We start from the raw sequence: 25637 nt of genomic DNA on the forward strand, positions 1-25637 counted from the left end.
TCACTTATGTAATCACCTTAAATGCAGTTATCAAGTTTTGAAATTTAGCATTGATATAAAGTTTACAGTCTATATTCCAATTTTTTCACAAGTCCCAGTAATGTCCTTTTGAGCCTTTTCCCCTACATTATTAGATCAGTTAAAGATCTAATAATGCATTTAATTGGCATGTCCCTTTAGTTGTTCTCTTTTTTTATAATAGGAATATACATATACAGCATAAACTTTCCCATCTCAACCATTCTCAAGTATTCAGTGGGATTAAATCACATACACCATGTTGTGCTATCCATGCCACCAGCTACTATCAAACTTTCCCATCACACTAACCATAAAACTTATACCTATTATGCATTAACTTTATAATCCCTTCCCACTGGCCCTAGTAACCTATTCTCTACTTTATATTTCTATGAGTTTGCATATTTGGAATCATACAATAGCTGGCCCATTGTATTTGACTTATTTTACTCAAAATGATATATTCAAGATTCGTGTAGTGCCATATATCAGAATTTCACTCCTTATTAAGGCTGAGTAGTATTCCACTGTATGTATATGCCACATTTTGTTTATCCATTCATCTGTTGATAGATATTTGAGTTGTTTCCAGCTTTTGGCTATTGTAAATAATGCTCCTATGGACAACGGTGTACAAATATCTGTCAGAATGCCTGTTTTCAATTCTTTAGGGTACATACTGAGAAGTGGGATTGCTGGGTTATATGGTAGTTCTATGTTTAGTTTTTGAGGAAACATAAAACTGTTTTCCACACTGACTGCACCATTTTACATTCCCAACACCAAGGTATGAGGGTTCATATTCTCTGCATTTTTACCAGCATATTTTCCATTTATTTAATATGGTTGACTTTTATTTAAAAAATATTTAATTTACTTTATTTATTTATTTATTATGGGAGAATTTGTAGGATTTAGAGAAAAATCATGAAGAAAATAGAGTTCCCATGTATTTCTCCCCACACTCAGCTTTCCCTATTAGAAATGCTTTGCATTAGTGTGGTAACTTTGTTGTATTTGATCAAACAATATTATTAAATTATGCTATTAATTATAGTCCATGGTTCACATTAGGTTTCATCTAGTAGCAGGATTGCAGGATCATTTGGTAGTTCTATAGTTAGCTTTCTGAGGAAATGCCTGTCTTCCACAGCAGCTGAACCATTTTACATGGCCACCAGCAACTGAGTGTTCCTATTTCTCCACATCCTCTCTGTTACTTTACATTTTTCTAAATAGCTGCCCTTCTAATTGGTATGATTGAGTATCTCATTGTTTTGATTTGAATTTCCATGGTGGCTAATGATTAGCTTTCTGGCCACTTATATAACTTCTTTAGAGAGATGTTTATTCAAATCTTCTGCTCAGTTTTTGACTAGGTTGTTTGTCTTTTTGTTGTTGAGTTGAAGGATTTCTTTATATATTCTGGATATTAAACCTTTATTAAATATATGGTTTCCAAATATTTTCTCCCATTGTGTAAGTTGTCTTTTTACTTTCTTGGTAAAGTCCTTTGAGGCACAAAAGTTTTATTTTTGTTTAAGTTCTCTTTAACTATTTTCCTTTTGTTGCTTGTGCTTTGGGTATAAAATCTAAGAAAACACTGTGTAATATTTCCCTACATTTTCTTCTAGGAGTTTTATAGTTCTGGCTCTTGTATTTGTCCTTGATCAATTTTCTGTTGATTTTTTTGTATAAGATGTGAGGTAGGCATCCTTCTACTTTTCTTTTTCTTTTTTGCAAGTGGAAATCCAGTATTCTCAGCACCATTTGTTGAAGAGACTATTTTTCCCAACTGAGTGCTCTTTAATTGACATCTAATTCTATAACAATTCTGTTTGATATAATATCTACTTAACTTGAATTGTATACATATACTTCACTGTTTCTCTATCCTTCCATTACTTCCCACATACTATGCATTGTATGCCCAAAACCATAATTTTATCGTTACTTTTTATGCATTTGCATTTTAGACCCTGTAAAAAGTGGCATTACAAACCAAGAAATACAATACAATAGTACTGGCATTCATAATTACCCATATGGTTAACTTTACCAGAGATCTTTATCTCCTTATGTCGCTCTATCCATTCTCTAATGTCTGTTCTTTTCAGTATGATGACCTCCCTTTAGCATTGCTCTGAGGCAGGCCCAGTGGTGACAAAATTTATCAGCTGTTGTTTATCTGGTTATGTCTTAATTTCTCTAATTTTTAAAGATAGTGTCCGCTGTAAACAAAATCCTTGGTTTGCTGTTATTTTCTTTCAGTACTTTAAATATTTCATTCCACAGACTTTTTGCCTCTGTGATTTCTGATTACATATTAGCACTTAATGTTACTGGAGCTCACTAATACATAATATGCTGCTTTCCTTTTGTAGCTCTCTCCTTGTCCTTGGCATTCAAAGAATTTGACTACAATGTTCTAGGCATGGTTCTCTTTGAATTTATCCTGTTTAAAGTTAGTTGGTCTTCTTGAATACACATTCAAGTCATAGTCATGTTTTTCATTAAATTTTGGAAGATTTTTTTTTTTTTTTCACCATTATTTCTTTAGCTTTCCTTCTCTTCACTTTTCCTTTTTCTTCTCCTAAGTTTCCCATGGTACACTTATTGGTATACTTGATGTGGTCCTACAGGGCTCTTGGGCACTGCTCACTTTTTTTTTTTTCATATATGTTTTTTCTTTCTGCTATTTAAACTGAATCATTCCAATGTCTTGACTTCAAATTCACTGGTCTTTGCCAGCTCCAGTCTGCTCTTGAAACCTTCCAGGAAAATTTTTATTTCAATTATTCTGGTCTTCAAATCTAGTATTTCTGTTGGTTCCTTTTAAAAATTTCCATCTCTTTATTGAGATTTTCATATTACTCATTCATCCTTATCTAGATATCCTTTATTTCTATTTGTGTTTTCTTTATCTTCTTGTGTATATTGAGGATCATTTTTCTAAAGTCTTGTATGTCCAAAGTTGGTCTTCTTTTTTGATGGTTTCTGAATTTTTATCTGTTTCTTTGGATGGGTGATCAATTCTTGTTTTTATGTTTAGCTTATAGTCTTTTTTTGCACACTGGAACTTTTATATTTTATTTATTTTATTTTTTTAAATGTTTGAAGAAGCTTTAGATTACATAAATGTTACATAAAAAATATAGGGGATTCCCATATGCCCCTCCACCACCCACACTTTCTCACATTAACAATATCTTTCATTTGTATGGTACATTTGTTACAATTGATGGACACATATTGAAGCATAGTTACTAACCATGAACTATAGTTTACATTATAGTTTATACTCTGTCCCAAAAATTTTGCAAATTATGGCAAAATATATAATGGCCTGTATCTGTCATTGAAATGTCATGCAGGACAATTCCATTGTCCTGAAAATGCCCTCATATTACTCCTATTCTTCCCTCTCCCTCCCCTCAGGATCTCTGGTGGCCTCTGCCTTTGTATCAGTGATCAGAGTTCTTCCATTGCTAGAATAATAAAATGGGGCAGATGGATGGGACTATCTTGCTTGCAGTTGTAGACACTCTCTGTTCCTTGGGATGGGCGTTGTCTACCATCATTTCCTTTTATTTGTCTTGGGTGAGTCCAATTAACTGGAGAGTAGGTGCTGCAACTCTGCTGATTCAGGGTTAACCAGCACATTGATGGATCAAAGATTTAAGTCTCTGGAACATACACTTAACAAGTATAATATTAATTATAGAGTTAAATAAGGCAGACAGAAGAACCATGTATAGGGAAACCATTACTGAGTCTAATTCTGTTACAGTGGGGAGCATAAATTCCAAAGTAAGGCCCACTGACAGGATGCCAGTTTCATGAGCTTGTCTGCCCTGCTTATAGTGTCCGGATATCTCTAGAGCCCTCAGGAGCCCCACTATTTGAGGCACTGTTACTGTGACAGTCAATGAGATCCTGCTGAGACATGCATAAGTGTAACCTCTGGAATGATCTCTTGACTCACTTTGAAATACTTTAGCCATAAAAAATAATTTGTATTTACCATTTCCCCCTTTTGGTCAAGGTCTTTTTCTAGATGCATTGCTAGTAGGTGCTTGGTAATAATCCCTCAGTGCCTGGAAGGCTCATTCCTGGGAGTCATGTCCCATGCCTGGGGAAAGATAGTATATTTATTTGCTGCGTTTGGCTTATAGAGAGTCTACATTGAGCAACAAGGAGACTTTCAGGAGGGCTAAGTTTCATATTCACAAGTAAAGGTTCATAAATACAATCATCAATATCAAGAACCTTGTATAATGGTTTGTCTTCCTTCACTAGGCACTGCCCTTCTACTCGGGAAATTCTTGCTGTTGTATTAGAGAATGTAGCAGAACTCCCCAGGATGGGAATTCAGTATTCTTTAGGTTACTGTGTGGGTCTCCACCCACCAAGACATGCCCCACGAACACTTAAACATATTCATATGCCTTAGAGTCATGCCCCAGCACATTGGACCTTTTAATATTTTATTGTATTAACCCTGGGATTTAATCCTTGAGCTCTCTATTCCTTAAGTTTGTATCCAGCTAGTGATATGACAGAGATTTCCTTGAGTGCCAAGAGCTAACAAAAACAAACCAAAGCAAAAAACAACTTTCACAGCCTTTGCAGATTGGCTCTGCTTTGGCTGGTGCAGAGTTTAGCCCTTCTGTCAAGAAGACCAGCCTGAGGTAGAAGTGAAAAACAAGATACTTCCAGTTTTTTCTGAGCCTATGTCTTGTCCTGGACCTGTGGTCACTCCTGACTTTAGCATATCTTCAGTTTACAGGTATTTCCCCCTCCCTGCTGCTCTATTTTATTTCTTAAAGCAGGTAATCCTCTGTTCAAAACTCCTTCAGTTTGTTTCTTTCATTACTTTATCTGTTCCCATGCTACTTGTCCCTGCAGGCAAGTTCTGGGAAGGCAAGCCAGTTAATGGTTTCCTGTTTCAGTCTTTTAAACTGCCACCTTATAGACAGGCACAGACATACAGACATACAGGCATCCCAAAATTGCATAGAAGTAACTCTGCTCTCTTGAGAATGGGGCTAGTCACTCTCCATTCCACACCACTGAGGGACTGGGGAAGGGTTCAACAACAGCTCCACAAGCTTCTCTTACCGTTTTTAAAACAGTGTGTTTTCTTGATTTGGTCCTTGCACAGTTACTGCAACACTTTAACTGTTTTATGGAGTTTTGAAGAAGATGGCTCTGCCAATTTTTGATAGTTGTTCAGAGATTCCATGGAAGAATGGCACCCTGGAATATCTTATGCCTTCATCTTGGTGACCAGAAACTTATTTTCTGTTTTTTAAATAACAGTCATTCTGGAGGGTATAAGATAGTGTCTCATTGTGATTTTGATTTGCGTTTTCCTAATGGCTAATGATGTTGAGCATCTTTTTATATGATTATTGGTGATTTGTATATGTTCTTTAAAGAAATGTCTATTTAAGTCCTTTGACAATTTTTAAATTGGGTTGTCTTCTTGTTTATTTGTAGAAGTTCTTTATATGTATCAAACCCTTTTTAGGTATATGGTTTCCACATATTTTCTCCCAGTCCGTTGGTTGTCTTTTCACTTCCTTGATAATGTCCCTATATGCACTAAAGTTTATTTTCAATTTGACAAAGTCTAATTTATGTAATTTTTCTTTTGTTTCTCTGCTTGTGGTGTAAAAATCTAAGAATACTTTGCCTAAAAAATGTTTTGAAGATATTTCTCTCTTTTCTTCTAGGAGTTTTATCATTTTATTTCTTATATTTAAGTTGTTGTTCCATTTTGATTGTTGTATATGGTATGAGGTAGAGGTCCACTTTCATTCTTTTGCATGTGGATATATAGTTTTCTAAGCACTATTTTTAGAGGAAAAGTTAGTGGATTTGGCTCCCTTATGAAAATAAGGTTTAAATTTTTTCGTCATTTTTCTTTCTTTCTTTAGTTGGTACCTCATAGTCAAGTAGCACAAAACTGACAGGTTTTCAAAATCATTCCATTCACTTTTCATTCTTATTAACACTATCCTAATGAGACTCTTGTCATTACAGGTCAAGATAGCATAAGAGACTACTAACTGATCTTCTTACCCATAGTCTACATCAACTGCAATTTATTTTACATATCCTTGATGGATTTATCTATCCTATTTCCCTTTTAATTATATTACCTCTTGTGAAAAAAAACCCTCCAAATTCTTCTACTTCACTATAAAATATTTTTCAGATAATTTAATACATTAAAAAATGTAGAAAAATTTAAACATACAAAAAGTAGACTGAATAATATCATAAACTCCCATATTCTGCTCTTAAACTTCAAACTTCAACTATTATAAACTCAGAAACAACTCATAAACCTCTATTCCTGTCCACTTTCCCCTTGCCAAAAAACTTGAAGAGAAATCCAAGCATAATATCATTTCATCAGTATATATCACTAAGAGTTTTTTTAAAAATGTGAAAAAGTACATCACAGTTATCGAACCCAAAAGAAAAGTTGTGAATAATTTCTCAATATCTAGTCAAAAATCCAGTCAGAGGTCAAAATTGCCTCATCAATTGTGAATATATATATTCACACACATATATATATATTTCAAGTAAAATTATATATCCTGATTCAAAGAAGCAAACTTTAAATTCTATTTATAGTTTATTTGAATCAATATTCAAATAAAACCTACACCTTATGATAGGTTGATTACGTTTTGTAATCTATAGTCTCCACTTCCATGTCTCTTTCTTTTTTTACCTTTCAATTTATTTGCTGAAGCAACCAGAACAAAATTTTTGTAGAGTAACAGGTGCCCACAGAGCTTTTATTTATTATTTTTGGCCATTTTACATCATATAAAAGGCTTTACTTAATTTTGTGTGTATTTTATTTGAATAGTTTTGTTTTAAAACCCTTTGTTCTATTTTCATTGTTAGCATAGTTTAGTACTATTTATTTTATTGTAAGTATCAGGAATGAAAACTATATGAACAACTTTTTAAAGCATTCACTTAAATTCAACAAACCCGAATTGAGGTATTTCTGTGTTCTATCCAGACAATTGCCAATTGGTCTGTGGTCCTCAGTCATCATTTGAGATTTTGTGACTCACTGTTTTTTGTTTGTTTGTTTTGTTTTTCATTCACCTTTTGAATTTGATGAAATGTCATTTCCATGCTTGAAAACTATTGTACCCTTTGTTCCTCAGTATGATTCCATCCCGATGTCCTCCCTGTGGATCCTCTCATATCCTATTCCATCTCGACCATTCATGGTCCCCTTTAGACTAAGTGACTACTTTGAATGAGCCCTATCCAAAGAGAGTCTCATCTAGGAAGTCTGTAAAATTTTCCTCTGCAGAAACTGGCCTACTAGATTATACCTTCCTGTTTGAAAAGCTAGGCCTTCTGCAAACCTCAGGGAATTTTGGAAACCAATAGTAGAATTATAAAGGTCTAGAATTCAAAAGGCAAATAGTTATACTTTTTATAGGCCTTAAATGAAACAGACCTTCTGATGCTAAAAATTCTCTGCAAGAATATGACAGACTGGGAGAGTAAATACAAAAGCACTGAACTATGGAGTCTCCTTTTTTGGGGCTTCGACATAATTTCCCTAGCAAAGACCTAACTTTTCAAAAGCACATTCTCTCACTTCACAAGATTTAAGCTATTTATCTGATTGTTTTCATGAAAGCCACCTTGATCCCGGTAGCTTATTAATTATTTGGCTTCTACAATGAGAATGTGTTTCTCTGTCTCCTGGCCAGCTTCCTGGTAGGAGTGATCTGTGTCTCAAAGCATATCCCTCCTATTAAGGAGCACACAGATTCTTCAGATGTCTGCTTTTAATTTGAAAGTCTTTGGAATTTTCTATATTCCTTCCTTCTATTCTCTAACTTCTTTCTCAGAGATTCCTGGCAATGATTGTACTGAAGGCTCATCTGCATAAAATGCGGACTAGGAAATTGGTTGGCCTAGGTCATCTTTCTTATATCAGCTTGACTCAAAGCAGGGAATGCCTGGACAAATAAATTATATCCATAACCTCATATTGCTAAGTGACAGCCAATTGAGCGTGTCTAGGTCAATTCTAATTTTATTATTAGTCAAAAGGGCAGAATATATAATTTAATTATGTCTTTTTTTTTAACTTATTTTCACCCTTGCTGTGAATGTGATCAGTGCATAATTAGTATGTGTTATACTAATTGTATACATAGCTGAGCTGGAGAGATCAGGGATTTTAGGACGCTTCTGTTAGAAAATAAATCACCTTTTGAGATTCAAAAAGTGTTTTGCACATTCTTCAAACAAGCATTTTGGAATGTTTTCCCACTAAACCTGTGCCATTGAATAACAGTCTGAAATGTACCCTGGCTGCTGTTTTCCAGAAAAACAGAAGATCTAAGTATTGAACCTCTGGGTAAATCTTCTAGGAAGTAAATAAGAAAACCTTGGAAAATTAAAATGATAGTAATTCCATAAGAACCTCTGAGAGGACAGGGGTTCATCAGGCTTAATATATTTATTTTTGTATGTAGTTTTTTTAAGAAGGTTATGGTTCATTACTGGTCATGAAGCATAGACTCAAAGAGGGTTAAGGCACAGCTAGTTTACCAATGACATAACTGGGATAAGAATTCTATTAATCTCATACTTTTTATGCCATATTCAAGTTTTTCATTGGCACAGATCAATAAGATACAGAGCTTTAAAGAATTATTGCTGTTGTATGGTCAAATTGAAAGGGACTGTCTGAGATACTTTCCCCAAGGCTCCTTCAAGAGGTCCAATAAGTCAAATAATTTCTTAATAATACTGAAGCTTTTTTTTCCTGCCTTTTTCACTGTGATGAAATTTGCTATAGTGGCTAAAACTGTTGATGCCTTAGAATGAGCTGAGGCAGGGCACCAAACTGTACCTAGTAGTCAGCATATTCTCTTCTGCCTCTGAACTCACAGGGGAAAAAGCATGAAACAAATGCTAGATGCACATAAGACTGTCCTTGATGAAGAAATAAAAGTTAGTAATTTTATTAAATCTCTACTGCAAGTACACATATTTTTAATATCCTGTGTGACAAAATAGGAAGAATGCGTAAAAGGCTTGGGCTGCCTCCCAAAGTGCAATAGTTGTCTTGATGAAAACCATGGATACTATTGTTCAAATTGTGATCTGAATTAGCTGCTTATTTCCTGAGACATTAGTTTTACCTGAAAAAAAAAAATCCACTTTTCTGTTTGTTTGTTTTTTTTTTGAGGTACCAGGAGCTGGGGAATGAACCCAGGACCTCATATGTGGGAAGCTGATACTCACCACTAGGCTGTATCAGCTACCCTGAGTTGGGTTTTTTGTTGGTTTTGCTTATTTTGTTTGTTTGTTTGTTTGTTTTAGGAGGAACCTGGAACCAAACCCCAGGCCTCCTGTGTGGTAAGCAAGCACTCAACTGCTTGAATCACATCTGTTCCCTCTCTGTTTTTTTAAATTGAAAGTGCAACTATTTCTTTTAAAAATATGTTTTCTATGCTAACATAGTGGATTTATCAGTGTTACTTTTGAATGAACACTTAACTATTTTAGAAATTCTCAGTTTTAATTTCTACATGGCAAATAGCCCACATGTGCAAATGCTTTTTGGGGTCCTCAATAATTATTAGGAATGTCAAAGGGTCCTGAAATAAAAAAGTTTGGGAAGCACTGTTCCAGGGTAACATTTCCAAAATAAACTCTCCTTGTCTGTGGAGTACCTAGTATCTTCAAAGGTATCTTTAAATATCTGTGATTCTAAGTTTCTGCCATTTTAAGATCTGAGCTTTTTACATGACAATAGGCCAAGGAAAAATGGAGGTCTGAACCTAATTAGAGGCCTTTTAGTAACTATATGCAGTGCATTTCAGTGGATGAGCTGAGTGGAACCAATATTCATTCTTTCATTGATTTTTTAAAAAACATTTATTTAGTACTTGCACTGTGCAAAATATAATGGTAATAGGTATGAAGGATACACAGCAATTCGTCTTTAGAGACATTAGATTATAATCAATATGAGAGCAAGAACCTTGTGTTTTCTACCATTGGAGGTAGTTGGTGAGTCAGACAGATATCTGCTGAAATCCACATCAGTCATAGTTGTATCTCATTACTTACACTCTCTAAGATTTTTCCATTTGTGTTGTGAGGGAAAAATAATACTATTTGGGCTATTTTGATGGTCAGAAACTCTATAATGTAAAGTGCTTTAGAAGTTTCTAGAATTTTATAGGCAGACTACATAGAGGACTTTATTTTATATCTTATTTGTTAACTCAAGAAGCAAAGAAACAAATCCATCTTAGAATGGAAAATTCTATACACCATATCAAAATAATCTTGGAAACAAAGTTTAATTCAGTAAAGCAAAATTAATTTTTCATTACCTGGAATTATTAATTCTGTTAATAATTAATAGAATTATTCTTATTTTTGTTTGTCAGAATTAATTTACTTTTAAAAAGAGAACTGACTTCAGTAAAAAACTGAGTGAAGAGCTATTGGATTTACTGCACTGAGTTCTGTTAAACATAATCAGAATTGTGTTTTAGTATAGTCACTTATTATTATACTTATTATGTTTATAATCTTTAGTTATTTTTGTCAATTTCCTTTCAATGTACTTTTATTATTTTATAGTATAGGGAAAATTAAATTGATCAAAATTCTGTTGAATACTAAAAATTCATATGAATGAAGTCAAGTAAGAGAAAAGATTGCAATGACAATATTCCAAGATGTAAATAAACATCCTACACTTATAATCCTATTAATGTAAACTATTAAAAATCATTAAAAAAAGGTGTTTTACTTTACTGAAGGAAATTATTTTTTAATATTATTTATATAAAGGTTGTTTTGCTCCAGTTCTAAATTTGTCACTTAATATAAATGTATTCTAAAAATTATAATTTCATAAAATGTGAATATTATTGTTATTTTGACTATAGCCTACTCTTTATAGATCTTTAGAGGAAGGTAGGTGTGGCTTTGGCAGAAGCTATTTTAGTGTAGCTCTGCTTGTGCAAATTATAGAACATGAATTTTCTTTCTCTAAAAATAGATTGTCACTTGCCTAGTGCCTTTCCCCGGAGTCTTTCGTGGCAGAGTGATGTTTGGCATCTGGTACTCATTTAGAGGTGTAGTTTATGGATTTTAAGCATTGAATCTATATAAACAGAGCCAAATATATCATGGCATTAACATATTTTTATTTGTATATAAAGAAAAATTGCTATGGCTTTATGCATGATTCAGTAATGTGAGAGAATTAGGGGTTCTGCCTTGAATGGTGCACGCTGATATTTATTTTTAATGTGGAATTCTATAGGGTAGGTGGTATAGAACAATGATTACTGTTTACAAAGACAGGCTGGGGAGGAGAAGCCCAATGCTAGAGGGATATGTTGCAGACTATTTTTTAATGTTTTTCATCATTCATCAACTGCTCTGCTAGTCACATTTGCATGCATACTAATTTAACAGGCACTTGTTGCCATGGCAGCACAGAACAAAAATGAAATTCATTATTTTATCAGGCTAGAGTTCCCAAATGATACAGATGCAGGTGGGTGAGAATGCTGTGGGTCTCTGCTTTGTATATCTGCACCAATATAACTCAATATCCTGGCAGTGATGAGATTTGCTTCAGGCTGCTCTTCTCTGGGGTCTGGTCTATCTTCACACATTCATTAGTTAGATGGTGTAACTCTAAGTCCACTAGATAGCATGACTACCATACACGTAAAGAAGCAAATTCATGTAGGAAGATTTTCAAGTGAACATCCTTAACTAATAAATAGGTAAGCCCATGTGTTTTTGTAACTCTGTGTCTCCAATCCAGGGCCTTAAAGAGGTATAGGAAAATAAATGTAGAAAAATAGACAAAGTTATCCATTTTAACTAAAATAATTGAACCAGAAAAATGTTTAGATAAAGGGAATTCCTGATTTAGGTTAGAAGAGCTTCTTCATTTAACTCTAGCTTCTCTCTTCTGCCTTGGTTCCCTACAGTATTCTTCTTTAAAATTTTTTTTTACAAGAAACCTGCTTCTTTGCCTTCTAATTTTCTTCTAGTTCTACATGAGGAAATGGCAATGAAACTTGGAGAAAATCAGAATTTTCCTCTTACAGATGCAATACTCTTATTTACCTTTAGCTCTGACTATCTATCCTTTACTCTCGACAATATGATCTTGTACTGTACTACTCAGTGTAATCCAAGGTTGGTCCATGATAAGTAAGCATTTAGAAATTTTGATAGCAATTTAGCAGAAAAACATTTTGTCTGTTGAATCTAATAAAATATTGGGCTGGTATTTTGTGTTTTTCTAAATTTTGTTCTACAATTGTTTTTTTATTAGAGAAGTTGTGAGTTTACAGAACAATCATGAATAAAATATAGGATTCCCATACGCTAGCCTATTATTAACACTTTGTATTGGTGTAGCACATTTGTTTTAATCAATAAAAGCCTGTTTTTTCATGATTGTACTGTTAACTATAGACCATGGTTTAACTTAGGATTCTGTTTGTCAAGTGCACTTTAATGTTTTTTTTTTTTTTAATTTTTTCTGTTACCATGTATGCAACCTAACATTTCCCCTTTTAACCACATTCACATGTACATTTCAGTGCTGTTAATTATGTTCACAGTATTGTGCTACCATCACCACTATCCATTATTATCTTTCCAAATAGGTATTCTGTACATTTTATGCCTTTATCCCCCTTCCCTAGCCCCACCCCACCCCCTGGTAAATTATTTTCTAGATTTTGACTCTATGAATTTGCTTATTCTAATCATTGTTTCCTATCAGTGAGATCATACAATATTTGTCTTTTGTGTCTAGCTTATTTCACTCAACCTGATGTCTTCAAGATTCATCCATGTTCTTGTATGTATCAGAACTTGGATGAGTAATATTCCATCATGTGTATATATCACATTTACTTATTCAATCATCAGTTGATGGACACTTAGGTTGCTTCCACAATTTTAAATTATATTTAGAAAATCAAGAGTTCACATAGATTGTGAGGAAAAGAAAAATCAAAAAACAATGAGTTCTTCACTACAGACAGTTTGAGAAGTACTGATCTATATACTGGTATATACTCTCTGTCTAAACATGACTTTTGATTCCTATCTTCATGCCTTTGTCTGTTACATCTGTCTCTTAAAACCCAATTGCAATACTCTCTCCTTCGTGAATTTCCCCCTGAATGTACACATTGAAATACTTTCTGTATTTGCTGAAACCATATAACCAGTGTTTAATAAGTGCAGCATTGTTTTACAGTCTATACAAATGCCCTGGCTTGTTTGCTGTACAGTTTTGGGGCAATACCTGAGAGATACAATCAGAATGGATAAGAACATGAATATTGAAATCCCAGGCACTTGGAATGGAATCCTGAATCCCACCATTTAGAGCTGAGGCTCCTTGTGAAGGTCAACTAATTTTTGCATCTCAGTTTCCTCCTTTATCAAATGGGTTTAAGGACAGTATTCATTTCTTAAGGTTGCTGTGAGGATGGTATGAAATAATACATGTAAAACATTAAGTGTACAGTTACTGGCACATACTAAACACTCAACAAATAACAGCTAATTGTTTTCCATTAGCAGCATTAGCAGCACTCAGCATTTTTTTTATTACCTTTGTTTGGAAATTGTCTGAAATTGCTCATTTAATCCCATTGTTTTGAGGAAAAAGAAGCTATGAAGAAACTAACCAATTGCTTTGATAGACGTGTTTTTTTGGAGACATATCTAGACTGAGAGGTGTCTGTAGTGTGGGAAGTTGGTGTTCATCAGATTTCTAGTGGCCTTGGGAAGCTGTGGTATTGCAGCAGAGGCATTCTTGCTTAGGCACAGTGAGCACAACCTGCGTCACTCAGATGATACTTTTTCTTACAGAAACAACTAACACTACCAAGAGGAAAACGGAATTTAAAAAAAACAACAGCAAACACTGTAGAGAAGGAAATATACCTAAAAATATCCCAGCCAACAACAACAAAAAATTGGCTGGAACACCTGGATTTTTCTAAGTATAATTTTAGTTAGATAAACATTGAAAAGATAGATTTTCCTAAAAGAGTAAAGGGTGATTTTATGGAAAATGGTGTTTGGCAGTACTCTGGAGACACAGAAGATCAGTTTCACAAAAACTTTTCTGTGCCTTAAAGAGTAAGAAGATGTAAATTTGAATGATCTACAATAATGATGATTAGTACTCATTTGTGATTGCCTAATTGACAAAATTTATCCCCAAATAGCCTTATTTGTAGGATAATTATCTAAGAACACAGATATGAAGATGCAAACTTCAGTACTTAATCATGCAATAATTAAATGAAATGATTGCTTTAATGTGTGCACTAAACAAGCATATTCAAACCGTATTTTGCATCCATAGCCATCTAGGATTTACTTTATTAGGCTTTAAAAAATAGGTAAACCATCCTAATAGTAAGCAGAAATATATTCAATCTATAACTAAATTACCTGTCAAATAAAATGGCACTGAATTTAAGGGATGGATTATGGTTTTGTGGTTGCATTATTTTTGGTATATTGAATATGAATTCAAAAGGAAGACTATAAACAAAATCCTGAGAAAAGCTATTGGAAAAGATTTACTAGCTAGTTAAGATAGACTGAACAAGGGCAATAATAGAAAGACATAATATACTATTGTTGGAAAAAGTAAAACCCAGATTATTTGAGGCCTTACAATTTGATTCTACTTCTGTAGGTGTGCACACATGCACTCACACACATGCACTCACACATTCATGAGTGAAATGGGTGGTAAAATTTTTCTTGAGAGAAGTTGAGCTGAACACACACACCATTTTCAGTAATAAGGTCTGTTAGACTTGAATGGCACACAGTCTGTCAGGGAAGTGGTGAAGTCATCACAGACTGTAGAGTGATTCAAAATTAGATCAGACAAAACACTTTAAAAATACACTGTAGGAAACAATCTAATGTTGGTAAGGCCATAAAAAGATCACCTAAATCAGTTTTTTCCACCACTAATTTTTATTGCTTTCATTTTGCTTAAAAAATATCCAATTGTAATATATACAGAAGTACTTAATGTTAGGGCCTAAACTTTAAAGTGCTTATTTAACGGTTTTGTGGTGGAAGCAATACAAATGTAGCTACATGTCCTTAGATCTTTCCTAACTACCATTAAGTCAACAATGAAGAAAGAACTTAGCGTTCAGAGCAGTATTTAAGAAGTGATTGGGGAATTTGTCCTTAAGGATTAAGTTCTAAACATGTATATCCAACATAATAGACCCTGATATTGCAGTCAAAATTAACTATGATTTAGTTTTTTCCATATGTAAATGACAAATCAAATTATAGCTTGATATAAATATACAATGATTATGGAAAAATGGCATGGTGATTGAGAATTTCTAGCTATTGTATGTAAAGGAATAAGGGATGAATAGGAAACAGCTACTACGTGCTTTTAATTAAAACATAATTAATTTTCATGTTTTCTCTAATGTTAGCCTGGCAATCAGATGCAGTCTTGTCTATCATGATTTCTCTTATATTCAGAGATAGGCAAGACACTACATAAAGTAAATGAAATTGTTTGAAGGGAAAGGGTTCAATGCATTTCTCTAATTGATGCATTTTGGTATTTCTTATGCTCCCTTACCCTATAGTGGTTTTCTTGGGACACCCTTGCTCACCTTTGAGAAACTTCCCTATTCTCATGTCAAACCAATGCACTTTAACTGGCAGTGGTAATTTACTGCCCCCTGGGTCAGGCTTTGGGTGAACCATTGGTTAGACTTCTAGCCCCATGAGGCAGCTGCCTAGAACCAATTTCAACAGAGGTTTCCCGTATCTAGGGACCTAGACCAGCAGGCACTCTCACCCTCTGAGCTGTGCAGATGTACCCTCACTGACCTTCCTTATCCTACGACTGGCTTTGCATAAACTTCATAGAAAATTGGATTATGCTGACTTCTCTTACAATCCTTGTTTCTTAAAGCTGCTACTTGATACAAAGTCCATTTACATGCAGAAAACAGAGAGCAAGTTCACTTGTCCACTTCTTGAAGTTTGGTATGAAAGTTAAACAAAATTAAGTAACCACTTTGCTCTCTCTGGAAGTGGTCATGGAGAGGAGGTGCTGGCCATGGACACTTGTGCCTAGTTCACTGAGAGGAGGTAGAAGATGTTCAATTTGTTGAATGAATGAATAAATGGATGGATGGATAATCATTTCAAAGTAGGCTAGATTTTTGGTACTGTACTTTCTGCTTCCCTTTCTTAGCCCCTGGCTTCCGAGGTGGACTGACTATCCAAGGGTTGGTACAAAAGCACAGGAGGAGGAGAAAAGAATAGGAATTTATTGCCAAAAGAACAAAAGTGACAGTGGCTCTTTTGAATCATGAGCATATGTACAACTTTTGACTAGCCTTCATTTCTCTCTGCACTGTTCAGGATGATATACTGGGAAAAATCATACAATTTTGGATCTGTGGATATTAGATCTTTACTACTTATTAATATTCTACCCTGGAGCAGACTACTTAACCTCTCTAAATTTCAATTATCCTTTATTTAAAAATGGATAAATTACCCTCTGCCTCAGAGGCTTGTGAGGCAAATTGCCCTCTCCAGTGTTTCTTTGGTTTCAACAATAGACGTATTTCCATATTTTGAGTATCTCCTAGGTGCCTGGGCTGGGCATACAAACATTTTCATTAATCATCCTACCACCTGTGCAAAGTGACTATCATTATTCCCATTATATAGGTAATTAAACTGAGGCTCAGTGATGTAAAGGGATCTACATAAGGTCACAGAGTTAACAGTTGTGAGCATAGAGATTTGACTTTAAATTTATCTGACTCCTGAGCATTGGCTTTTCTTTTACCCTAAATAATAAATATTATTTCCTCCCTTTTCTCAAAAGAAATGGCAATACCACAGTTCTAACTTTCTTAATTAATCCGTTTACCTTCTTCTCTCGGGTAGTAGTCCTATTTCTCAAAATAAGCTCCAACAGTTCTGTTTGTTTTACACACTTATTTAGCATGCAACTGTGGCCTTCAATTAGGTAGTGGTTTTAGATATTATTGGATCTCACACATTTTCAATAGATTTATTCTATATTATTTCAGGTTAGATACTGTAATACTGAAAACCACAGCAAGTAGGGGTTGCAATAAACTATTAGAGAAAATGAGATAACTCAAGTTTTCTATTATGTAATCAGAGGGTGGAAACCACATATAGACTTCCAGGTATGTAGAAGTACATGGTGTCTGTTCTGTCATGAATGGAGTCAAAGACTCTTCTGGCTGTGTGTCTATATGTGATGTCAGTGGGAACTCTGAGTAGTAAGGGTGGAGATGCCGAACATGGATGCTCTGACTGCAGCTATTAGCAGAAACTGGAAATGCTTATAACTAAAGCTGAGTCAGAAGGATATGAACCTTGGAGTTCTTCTGACAGTTGCCTTTAATTAAATGAGCCTGACTCTATTAGATTTTGGCAAGCCAGCTCTTCATAAAGCACCAGTTCTTTGGAAATTTTCTAACGTTCCCAAGTTTTGTTTTTACTCAGCATCCTGGATTTTGTTTCTGTTTTCCATTTTCAGATTTATAATCGCTTAGATACAAATTGCTGTGGATTTAGACCTCGCAAGGAAGATGCTTGTATACAGAATGGACTGAGGCCAAAATGTGATGACCAAGATTCTGTGGCTCTAGCACATATCATCCAGCACAAGCATAACCCGAAGCACTTGGTCTTCATAGACAATAAGGGTTTCTTTGACAGAAGTGAAGATAACTTAAACTTCAAGTTGTTAGAAGGCATCAAAGAGTAAGTTCTATTGTGTGGTAACATTTGCAGGGCACCACAGTCATACTAAATAAGTAATAAGCTTCTGAGAAAGTTCAGGCCCTATGTCTGATTGATTTAACCTTTGAAAGGAATTGTGAATGTGGAATCTCAGAAGGTAAGTTCAGAGAAGGGAAACAAACCCAAATGGAACGGAACAAGAGTGCCTCCACCATCAAGCCATGCCGTCTACAACAGCTCCTGGTACATTCTACCTCCATTAGCGTGCCTGACTTACCCTGTGAAAATCCCTGTGGGTTAGGTTGGAAGATGCAGGGATCTAAGGAACAGGAACTGGCAGGGGAGGGATTAAGCAGGGGAACTAACAGAGGGTTCCTTCCTAGGCCATCCAGTAGGCACGGGGGAGGTTAACAGAATGAAGATGTTGACTGGCAGCAAACCCAAAGGCAGAACAGACTTGAGTGAATATTAGGAAAGCAGTAGAAAATGAGAGCAGACAACGAGTGCAAAGAATGAGCAAAAAAATAAAAAACCAAAACAAAACAAAAACAAGGGAGCCATCTCAGGGGGGTTAAATTTAAAAAAAAATTATATAAAGCAGTTCTGGATAACCTCTTGGCCTTTGTCTGTGACATCCGCCCAGAAATCCATGAAAACTACTGCATAAATGGATAGGGGAGAAGGAGTGCCTGTTCCATGGGTGGGCATTTTAGATGCCTTCACATGAAACATGAAGCTTTAGCAAAGTAGAGTTATATTCTTGGGGAAAGGCATTAACTTATTTCTGTATATTATATAGTAGGTCCTTTCACTTTTTAGAGAGTAGCAAACCTAGGTTCTTTGTACAGACTTAGAGCTTATCCAAAGAATTTCGTCTTTTTACCTCCTGTTTCTTATAAAGTAATGGGTATATGTTGTCTGATTTCCTTTGCCATTTAGCTCAAGCTACATATGTGGCAATACTGACTTTTTCTTTCTTAGATCTAATACCAAAAACCACATTTAAAGAAAGAAAGGGGTTAAATGTTTTAATTCCCTAAAGCTTTCTTAAAGGTCAGGGGCTTTATCTATGAAAATAGATAAATACAAAATAGTCATTTGTAGTGTGTGTGAAGCAACAAGCAACCTGTAAGTAGTCCTTTCTGGCTAAGAGTTTGAACAATGAATACCAGAATAACTGGGCTGCTTTTAGTTTCTTTTAATAAAAATACTAGATAGAATTCAGGACTTATTTTATGTTTTTGCTTAATGTACTGGTAATCATTTAAAAGTAAAGATTCTTTGTCATGCAAAAAAAAAAAGCATTCTGTCAATCACTTGCTTTTCTTATATATATGGAAGAAAAAAATGCATCCCTTTTGCAATTTGGTGAAGCAGAATTGCTAGTCATAAGACACTTTTATTTAGCTGAACATAACTTGTCAAATAGTTGATGGGAGAGGAATGTTATTTGGAGAAGATAGGCAAGAGAACCCCATTGCACCCTACTTCTCTTTACTATGCCTTCACTTGTTACTGGTAAAATCTTGTTAGTGGGTATATTAGCCAAAGGGGTACTGATGCAAAGTATCAGAAAGTATGCAAAGTACATATTGGGTATTTATTTGGGGTAAAAGCTTACAGTTACAAGGCCCTAAAGAGTCCAAGTCAAGGTATCATAAGAGGTGCTTTCTCACCCAAGTCAGTTGCCACATGTTGACGCAAGATGGTTGCTGATCTCTGCAAGGGTTCACCCTTCCTTTCTATCAGCTATATGCTGGTATAGGGTTCATCTCTCCTCCTGGAGCTGCAAGATCAAAGTTCTCTCCTTTGCCATGTTTATGGAGCTCTGTTTCTTTCTGTGCCTCCTTCTGTGTGTCTTCTTGAATGAGTATCCATTTATATAGCTCACCAAGTAGGTGGGGCTTTAACCTGAGTTACATCGTACCGACGTGTTCGAATCAAAGCCCTAATCTTAATTTAATTACAGATATCTCAGCTGAATCTAATACAATCAAAAGGTATCACATCCAGAGGAAAAGATTAGTTTACAGTCTCTCTTTTGGGGATTCATAAATAATCTCAAATTGCCACAATTCCCAATGCTGGTGGGCATTTTATTTTTTATAACAACATTTAGAAAAATACTATTCTACTTGAGAGAAAAGTGGTTTCTATGGTCAAAATGGAATTTAAGATTAAGGAAAGTGTGTTGACCAGACTAACAAAACCCTTTCTAATTCTGTGCTTTTATTTGCCTACATATAGTTACCTTAAGTAAGATGCTAGTATATGAACTTCTGAAAGGTATAGAAAATTCAGTTAACTTGAAACATGTTCTTCTAGATTATTATTGAGAAGTGTCAGCTTGACAGTGACTAAAATGCTTTGGTTTTCAAGATACAATTTGTTAGTATGATTACTGCCAAATTAATGAAGGGCAGAGCAATTGGGTAAGGCATAAAATTTCCAAGCAATTACTAAGATGAAATATCATTTTCTGTTTTCAGGTTTCCCACATCTGCAGTTTCTGTTTTGAAGAGCCAGCACTTAAGGCAGAAACTTCTTCAGTCTCTGTTTCTTGATAAAGTTTACTGGGAAAGTCAAGGAGGCAGACAAGGAATTGAAAAACTTATTGATGTAATAGAACGGAGAGCCAAGATTTTTCTCACCTACATCAATGCACATGGGGCCAAAGTATTACCTATGAATGAATAATGAAATGATCTTCTGGTTAGGGTGCTAGATGTATTCATGTATTTTTGTTTTTAAATAAGTACACAGTACACCACCTCAAATCCTTTTTGGATTAAGTCACTGTGGATGAATACATAAAAATAAATGAATTAACCAGGTACAGGAGATGAACTTGAGTACTGTAAGCAGACTGAAAAAGGTTTTAAAAGCATACTGCTCAAAAAATTCTTGTTTCTATTTTTCTGTTAACATCGTGCTGTGTGGGGCTCAATATCTGATTGATTGCAGAACTGTTCTAATTATTATTCCAGTTTGCTTTGTTAAAACATTTGTCATGCCATTTAATAGAATAGTATAAATCAGAAGCACTGACTAATTAATAATATGTATCTTATGCTGTTTTGACTTTTCTGACCAATTACTAATTGGAATGTTCTTGATGTTCTTCTGCCACTAATTGCAAAAAGAGAGCAATCCCAACAATATCCAGAGGGAACTTTATATTAGAAAATTGAGGCATATGATCTGTAAAATCATCTGAACCTACAATATATTCTAAATAGAGATGACAGATTATTTGAAATACCACCAATACATGTACTCTAATATCTCTACAAATAATCAGCCATCTCTAAGCAGGGAGGATCACATTTTCAATTCCCTTTTAGAAATTTATTTTATTGTCAGTAAAGAGCCATCCAAATCTGACCATTTATATATTAGATATATATTAGATAGTTTTACTCTCTCAATTTTGGTCCAATTTGTGTCTAGTGCCTGAGGAATTAAACAACTTCTTACACTTGTAAGGTATGAAGTCATATATTAAAAAGTGTGTTTATAATGTATTTTTCTTTTAAAAATGGATGTTCTTTTTATGTTGTCATTTTTTATGAAATGTATACTATGATTTCTGTATGTTTTATGATTTAATTCTATTAAATCTTATCAAATTTATATTGTCTAGATATTGACAATAGGTCCAGGTATTTAGTATGCTTAAATATATTGTCTGGCTTATTTCAAAGTAAGAAATATGAGGAAAGTACAGTAAATTAAAACTTCATTCTGATCAATCATTCTCAATGAAAGCACATGACTAAGAACTGAAACAGTACATTAGGAAAATGTTAAACCTCAAATCATTCTTCCCAGACTCTCTCTACCCATTTTTAAATTAGTATGGAAGGACTGGGACATACAGTATTCATGTGTTGTGTCTTTATTTTCCTAGAAGATGCCCAAGATCATCAGTCATATATGACATAGATATTCATATAGAAGTTTTAAACCTGGAAAAAAATCATTTTACTACCTCCCACCTCTACCCTACATATCCTACCCCAGTTTTAAAAGTAGATTTGCTGACTTTTTGTTTCCCTGAAAGTTAAAATTTAAATTTAAGAAAGTTTACATTCTGCCCTCTTTCCGGGTCTTTCTGTTTTTACTAACATGTACCATATTTCTGCGTTGTGATAAAGGGTTCCTCAATAGCAATGTGAATCAGAACTATTAAAGGCATTATGATGAAGTTTATCTTAGAAAAAACATATCTATAGAATCTAAATTATACAAATGTATAGAGCAAAATGTCAAAATAACCTGTTAAGTACAAATAAAGATGACAAGAGAAGATGAACCAAGGAGAAAGATTGTTCAATGGTCTAAGTATAATTATTTTAAAAATATGTATATTTTTTATTTTTAAAGAAGCTTTAGATTACATAAATGTTACATCAAAAATATAGGGGGATTCCCATACATCCCACCCTTCCCCCTCCCACACTTTCCCACATTCACAACATCTTTCATTAGTGTAGAACGTTTGTTACAATTGATGAACACATATTGAAGCATTGTACTTGCCAAAGACTATAGTTTACATTATAATTTGCACTTTGCTCTGCACATTTTAAAAGTTTTAACAAAATGTATAATGGCCTGTATCCATCATTGTAATGTCATGCAGGACAATTCCTGTGTCCCCAAAATGCACCCATGTGGCACCTCTTCTTCCCTCTCCCTCCCCTCAGAACCTCTGGCGTCCACTGCCTTTACATCAGTGATTTAAACTGCTTTTATATCTACCCATCTTCCCCATGGGATCTAAGCCCTTTCTCAATTGGAAACAGAGTGGGCATCACTAGCTCAAAATTGAGAAATGAAAAAATCTAAGGGTGGAAAGCAACTATGGACTAAAGTAGACTTATGATTATTCCATGTAACTACTTTTAGCACTTTTATTTGCTGGTTTTGCCTTTGAAAAATTTGATCTTCAGACTGCTCCTCTTCAGTGTTCTGCTTCCCTCTTTACCCAGAAATTCATAGTACTCTCTGGCTTTCCTGCATCTCCACTTTTACCTGCTGTTTCTGGACTTTTAAAGATACACTTTTCTTTCATAAATTAGCCTTTTAATGGAAAAAGAGCCAAACGAAAGTTTGGAGACCTAAGTTCTAGTTTGACTTAGTCACTGATTTGAAATAACACATTTGGCAAGTTGTCTAACATGTTGACTTATCAACGTGGCATATTTGCACTTTAATATATGATTTTATGGAAAGAGAACATCTTAATCAAAATTTATTTTATTCATGGTAGGAATTCAAGGCTTCATAGAAACAAGCTTTATTTTTGTGCCTTAAAAAATAAAATAAAAGTTGCTTTTGGACAACTTTGATCTAATGTGGATCTGACTTTATATGCCTCCCAATATGCTAAAATTCTTCATATTTAATGAAAGGCCTCAGTTTAGTCACTTTTGCTCTTTAACAAAGTATTTTGTTTTATAATCAGTGGATATTTCATGATGTCTTATTTTAAAATAATGTATAACTGAAGGCAAAGCTTTTAATTCTAAGTACTACTCATCTTTTCTCTCACGGTAACCATGAAAATACTCTGTATTTCAAATGCATACAGATTGTGCTATGGTTTAGTTCACATAAGCACATTATGCAGTTTTTTAAAAGTGATAAGTTTAAAACAGAATAATTTACCTTGGCAAACATGCAGAAGCTTATTCTTGTGTATTTTGTTTTCTTTAAGTCGATATGAAAATAAATATGTGATCTTAGAAATCTGTAATAAAACATTAGAAATTAAAGATGAATGCCTTTTTATTTGTAAACGGTTTCATTTTCTTTTGTAGATGGGTTACTTTTCAGAAGTTAAGTATATAGGAATTTTTTACCTTTATGAAAAAAGAACAATTAAGTAGTTAAGAATTTTGTTGGATTGTGTTTGTGTACATACATATTTTTTATCGTCATTAGTAAGCTTTTATGTGCTCTGGATCACTTTGAGATGCCAATTAAAAGTACAGGCTGCTTTCATAGTTCAGAATATAATTTCAAGGAGTTCTCAGATCCCTGGAAGCCCACTGATGGAACTCTTCCCTCTAACTTAAAAACTCACAAGTTAAAAATTTGTTTTACAGTTCACTTAAGATGGTGGGAAATTATATTATGTACTTCAGAAAGATCTTTACCTCATGTAGTTTAAAAGTTTTGTTTTTAAACAAAGGTCAAAACTTAGGTTCTGGGAAAAAATCATTTAATTAGCTACCTTATTTACCAATGAAATTTGAGCAGTCATTTACAGTAGCAATAATTTAGTTTTCAGCCCATATCAAAGTTGCCAATTCACTTAATCAATTGGAAAATGGAATCCTTTGGATTTATTTTCATTTCATTCTTTGATTTACTAACGATGATCAGTTACCTGATTTTTTTTAAAAATATAAAACACCAAAGACAGTCATTTATTTTATAGCATTTTACAGCATGAAGGAAAATAAGTTAATATATATTATTAAATGAAATAACTTGGTTACTTCCAGTGATTTTCTGTGTATGACCATAATGCTCCTGCTTTAGGCATAACAATTTCCTAAGCAAATTAATGAACTTTCCCCAATATTTCCTAGACATTTATGCAAAGAACTGTAACTCTTTCTCATTGTATCTTTGGACATTTAGAGCAGTTCTGGGTGTCTATACTAATTTCACATTTTGTTCCCTCTTCCATTCACACACAGCTGACTTAAGTAAAAATATGGCATCTTACTTAATTTTTAAGCTCTACTGTCTCCTGGGATGGGGCTCTAGAGTAAGAAGGGTCTGACTCAGAAGAATTATTGGCAGACTCTGTTTCGTAGCCTAAAAATGCGCATGGTAACTGACTGAAGTCACAGAAATCCTTTCTTACAACAGAACAGTAGATGATTAAAATAGTTCAAAAAAAAATTTTTTTTTTTTTGCATTGCGGAAAACTGCCTCATGAATCCAAAGTACATTTAGTTGCTTGATAAAAATATGCACAATTATGTTCACATTAAGAAAGTCCTATGCATCTTTTTCAAAAAATGTAATCTGTATTACTTAACAGTACTTGTCAAAATTTCTAAAGCTTTTGAGACAAAGAGCTAAAATATAAAGAAAACTTGCCTTGTTGGTGACTTTAAACACATGCTGGAGAATAGCTGTGCTGTATTTCAAAGGGCAAACTGGCCTGCAGAAAGTGGGACCAGTCACAAAATGAGACTGAAACAGCTGTAATTTTGTAAGATGCCAACATTTTCTTTAGCTTTAGCATACCAGACATTATTTGGTTCATAAAGTACCCTATAAAGTACCCTATGTTATTGTTATTGGCTCAATTTCTGCTTAGGAGAATAAGAGATTATGTTCTGTATCCTCATTCAGGCCCCCAGGAGTATTAAGAATTGAGGTCAACATTTTTTTTTTTTTTGCCTCATAAGGACTTTTATTTTTTTAACTGTCATCCAGCAATTCTAACTTTGTTAAAATACATTATAAGTAAGCTTGCAAGTTTCAGGTCTTTTAAAGGAGAACAATAAAAAAATTTATAGCTTATCCTTCTAGGAGGGACTCAATCTTCCTCTCTTCTAATTAGGCCACAAATGAGTTAAAATATGGTATTTTCCCAAAAGCTTTGGTGACTACCCTTGTTGTGCTATTTGCTGCTAGTATTGTGTCATTTCCTTTGTTGTTCTCTTATTGTGTCATTTCCTTTGTTGGCTGCAAAGCCCAGAGTATTATCT

The 25637-nt window shown here is 34.2% G+C and overlaps 1 protein-coding gene across 2 annotated transcripts in view; it reads left to right on the forward strand.

The window, feature by feature from the left end:
• The window catches only part of GASK1B (golgi associated kinase 1B), a 48195-nt gene extending 24517 nt beyond the window's left edge, over window positions 1–23678 (forward strand). For both annotated transcript variants that reach the window (XM_058277992.1, XM_058277982.2), the window contains exons 4-5: window positions 17693–17919; window positions 20388–23678. In XM_058277992.1, the coding sequence (XP_058133975.1) occupies window positions 17693–17919; window positions 20388–20595 (435 nt within the window). In that variant the 3' untranslated portion in view covers window positions 20596–23678. The remainder of the gene's footprint in view (window positions 1–17692; window positions 17920–20387) is intronic.
• Window positions 23679–25637: the final 1959 nt, after the last annotated feature.

This window comes from Dasypus novemcinctus, chromosome 1 (assembly GCF_030445035.2).
Source record: "Dasypus novemcinctus isolate mDasNov1 chromosome 1, mDasNov1.1.hap2, whole genome shotgun sequence".
In the NCBI taxonomy this organism is placed as follows: domain Eukaryota; kingdom Metazoa; phylum Chordata; class Mammalia; order Cingulata; family Dasypodidae; genus Dasypus; species Dasypus novemcinctus.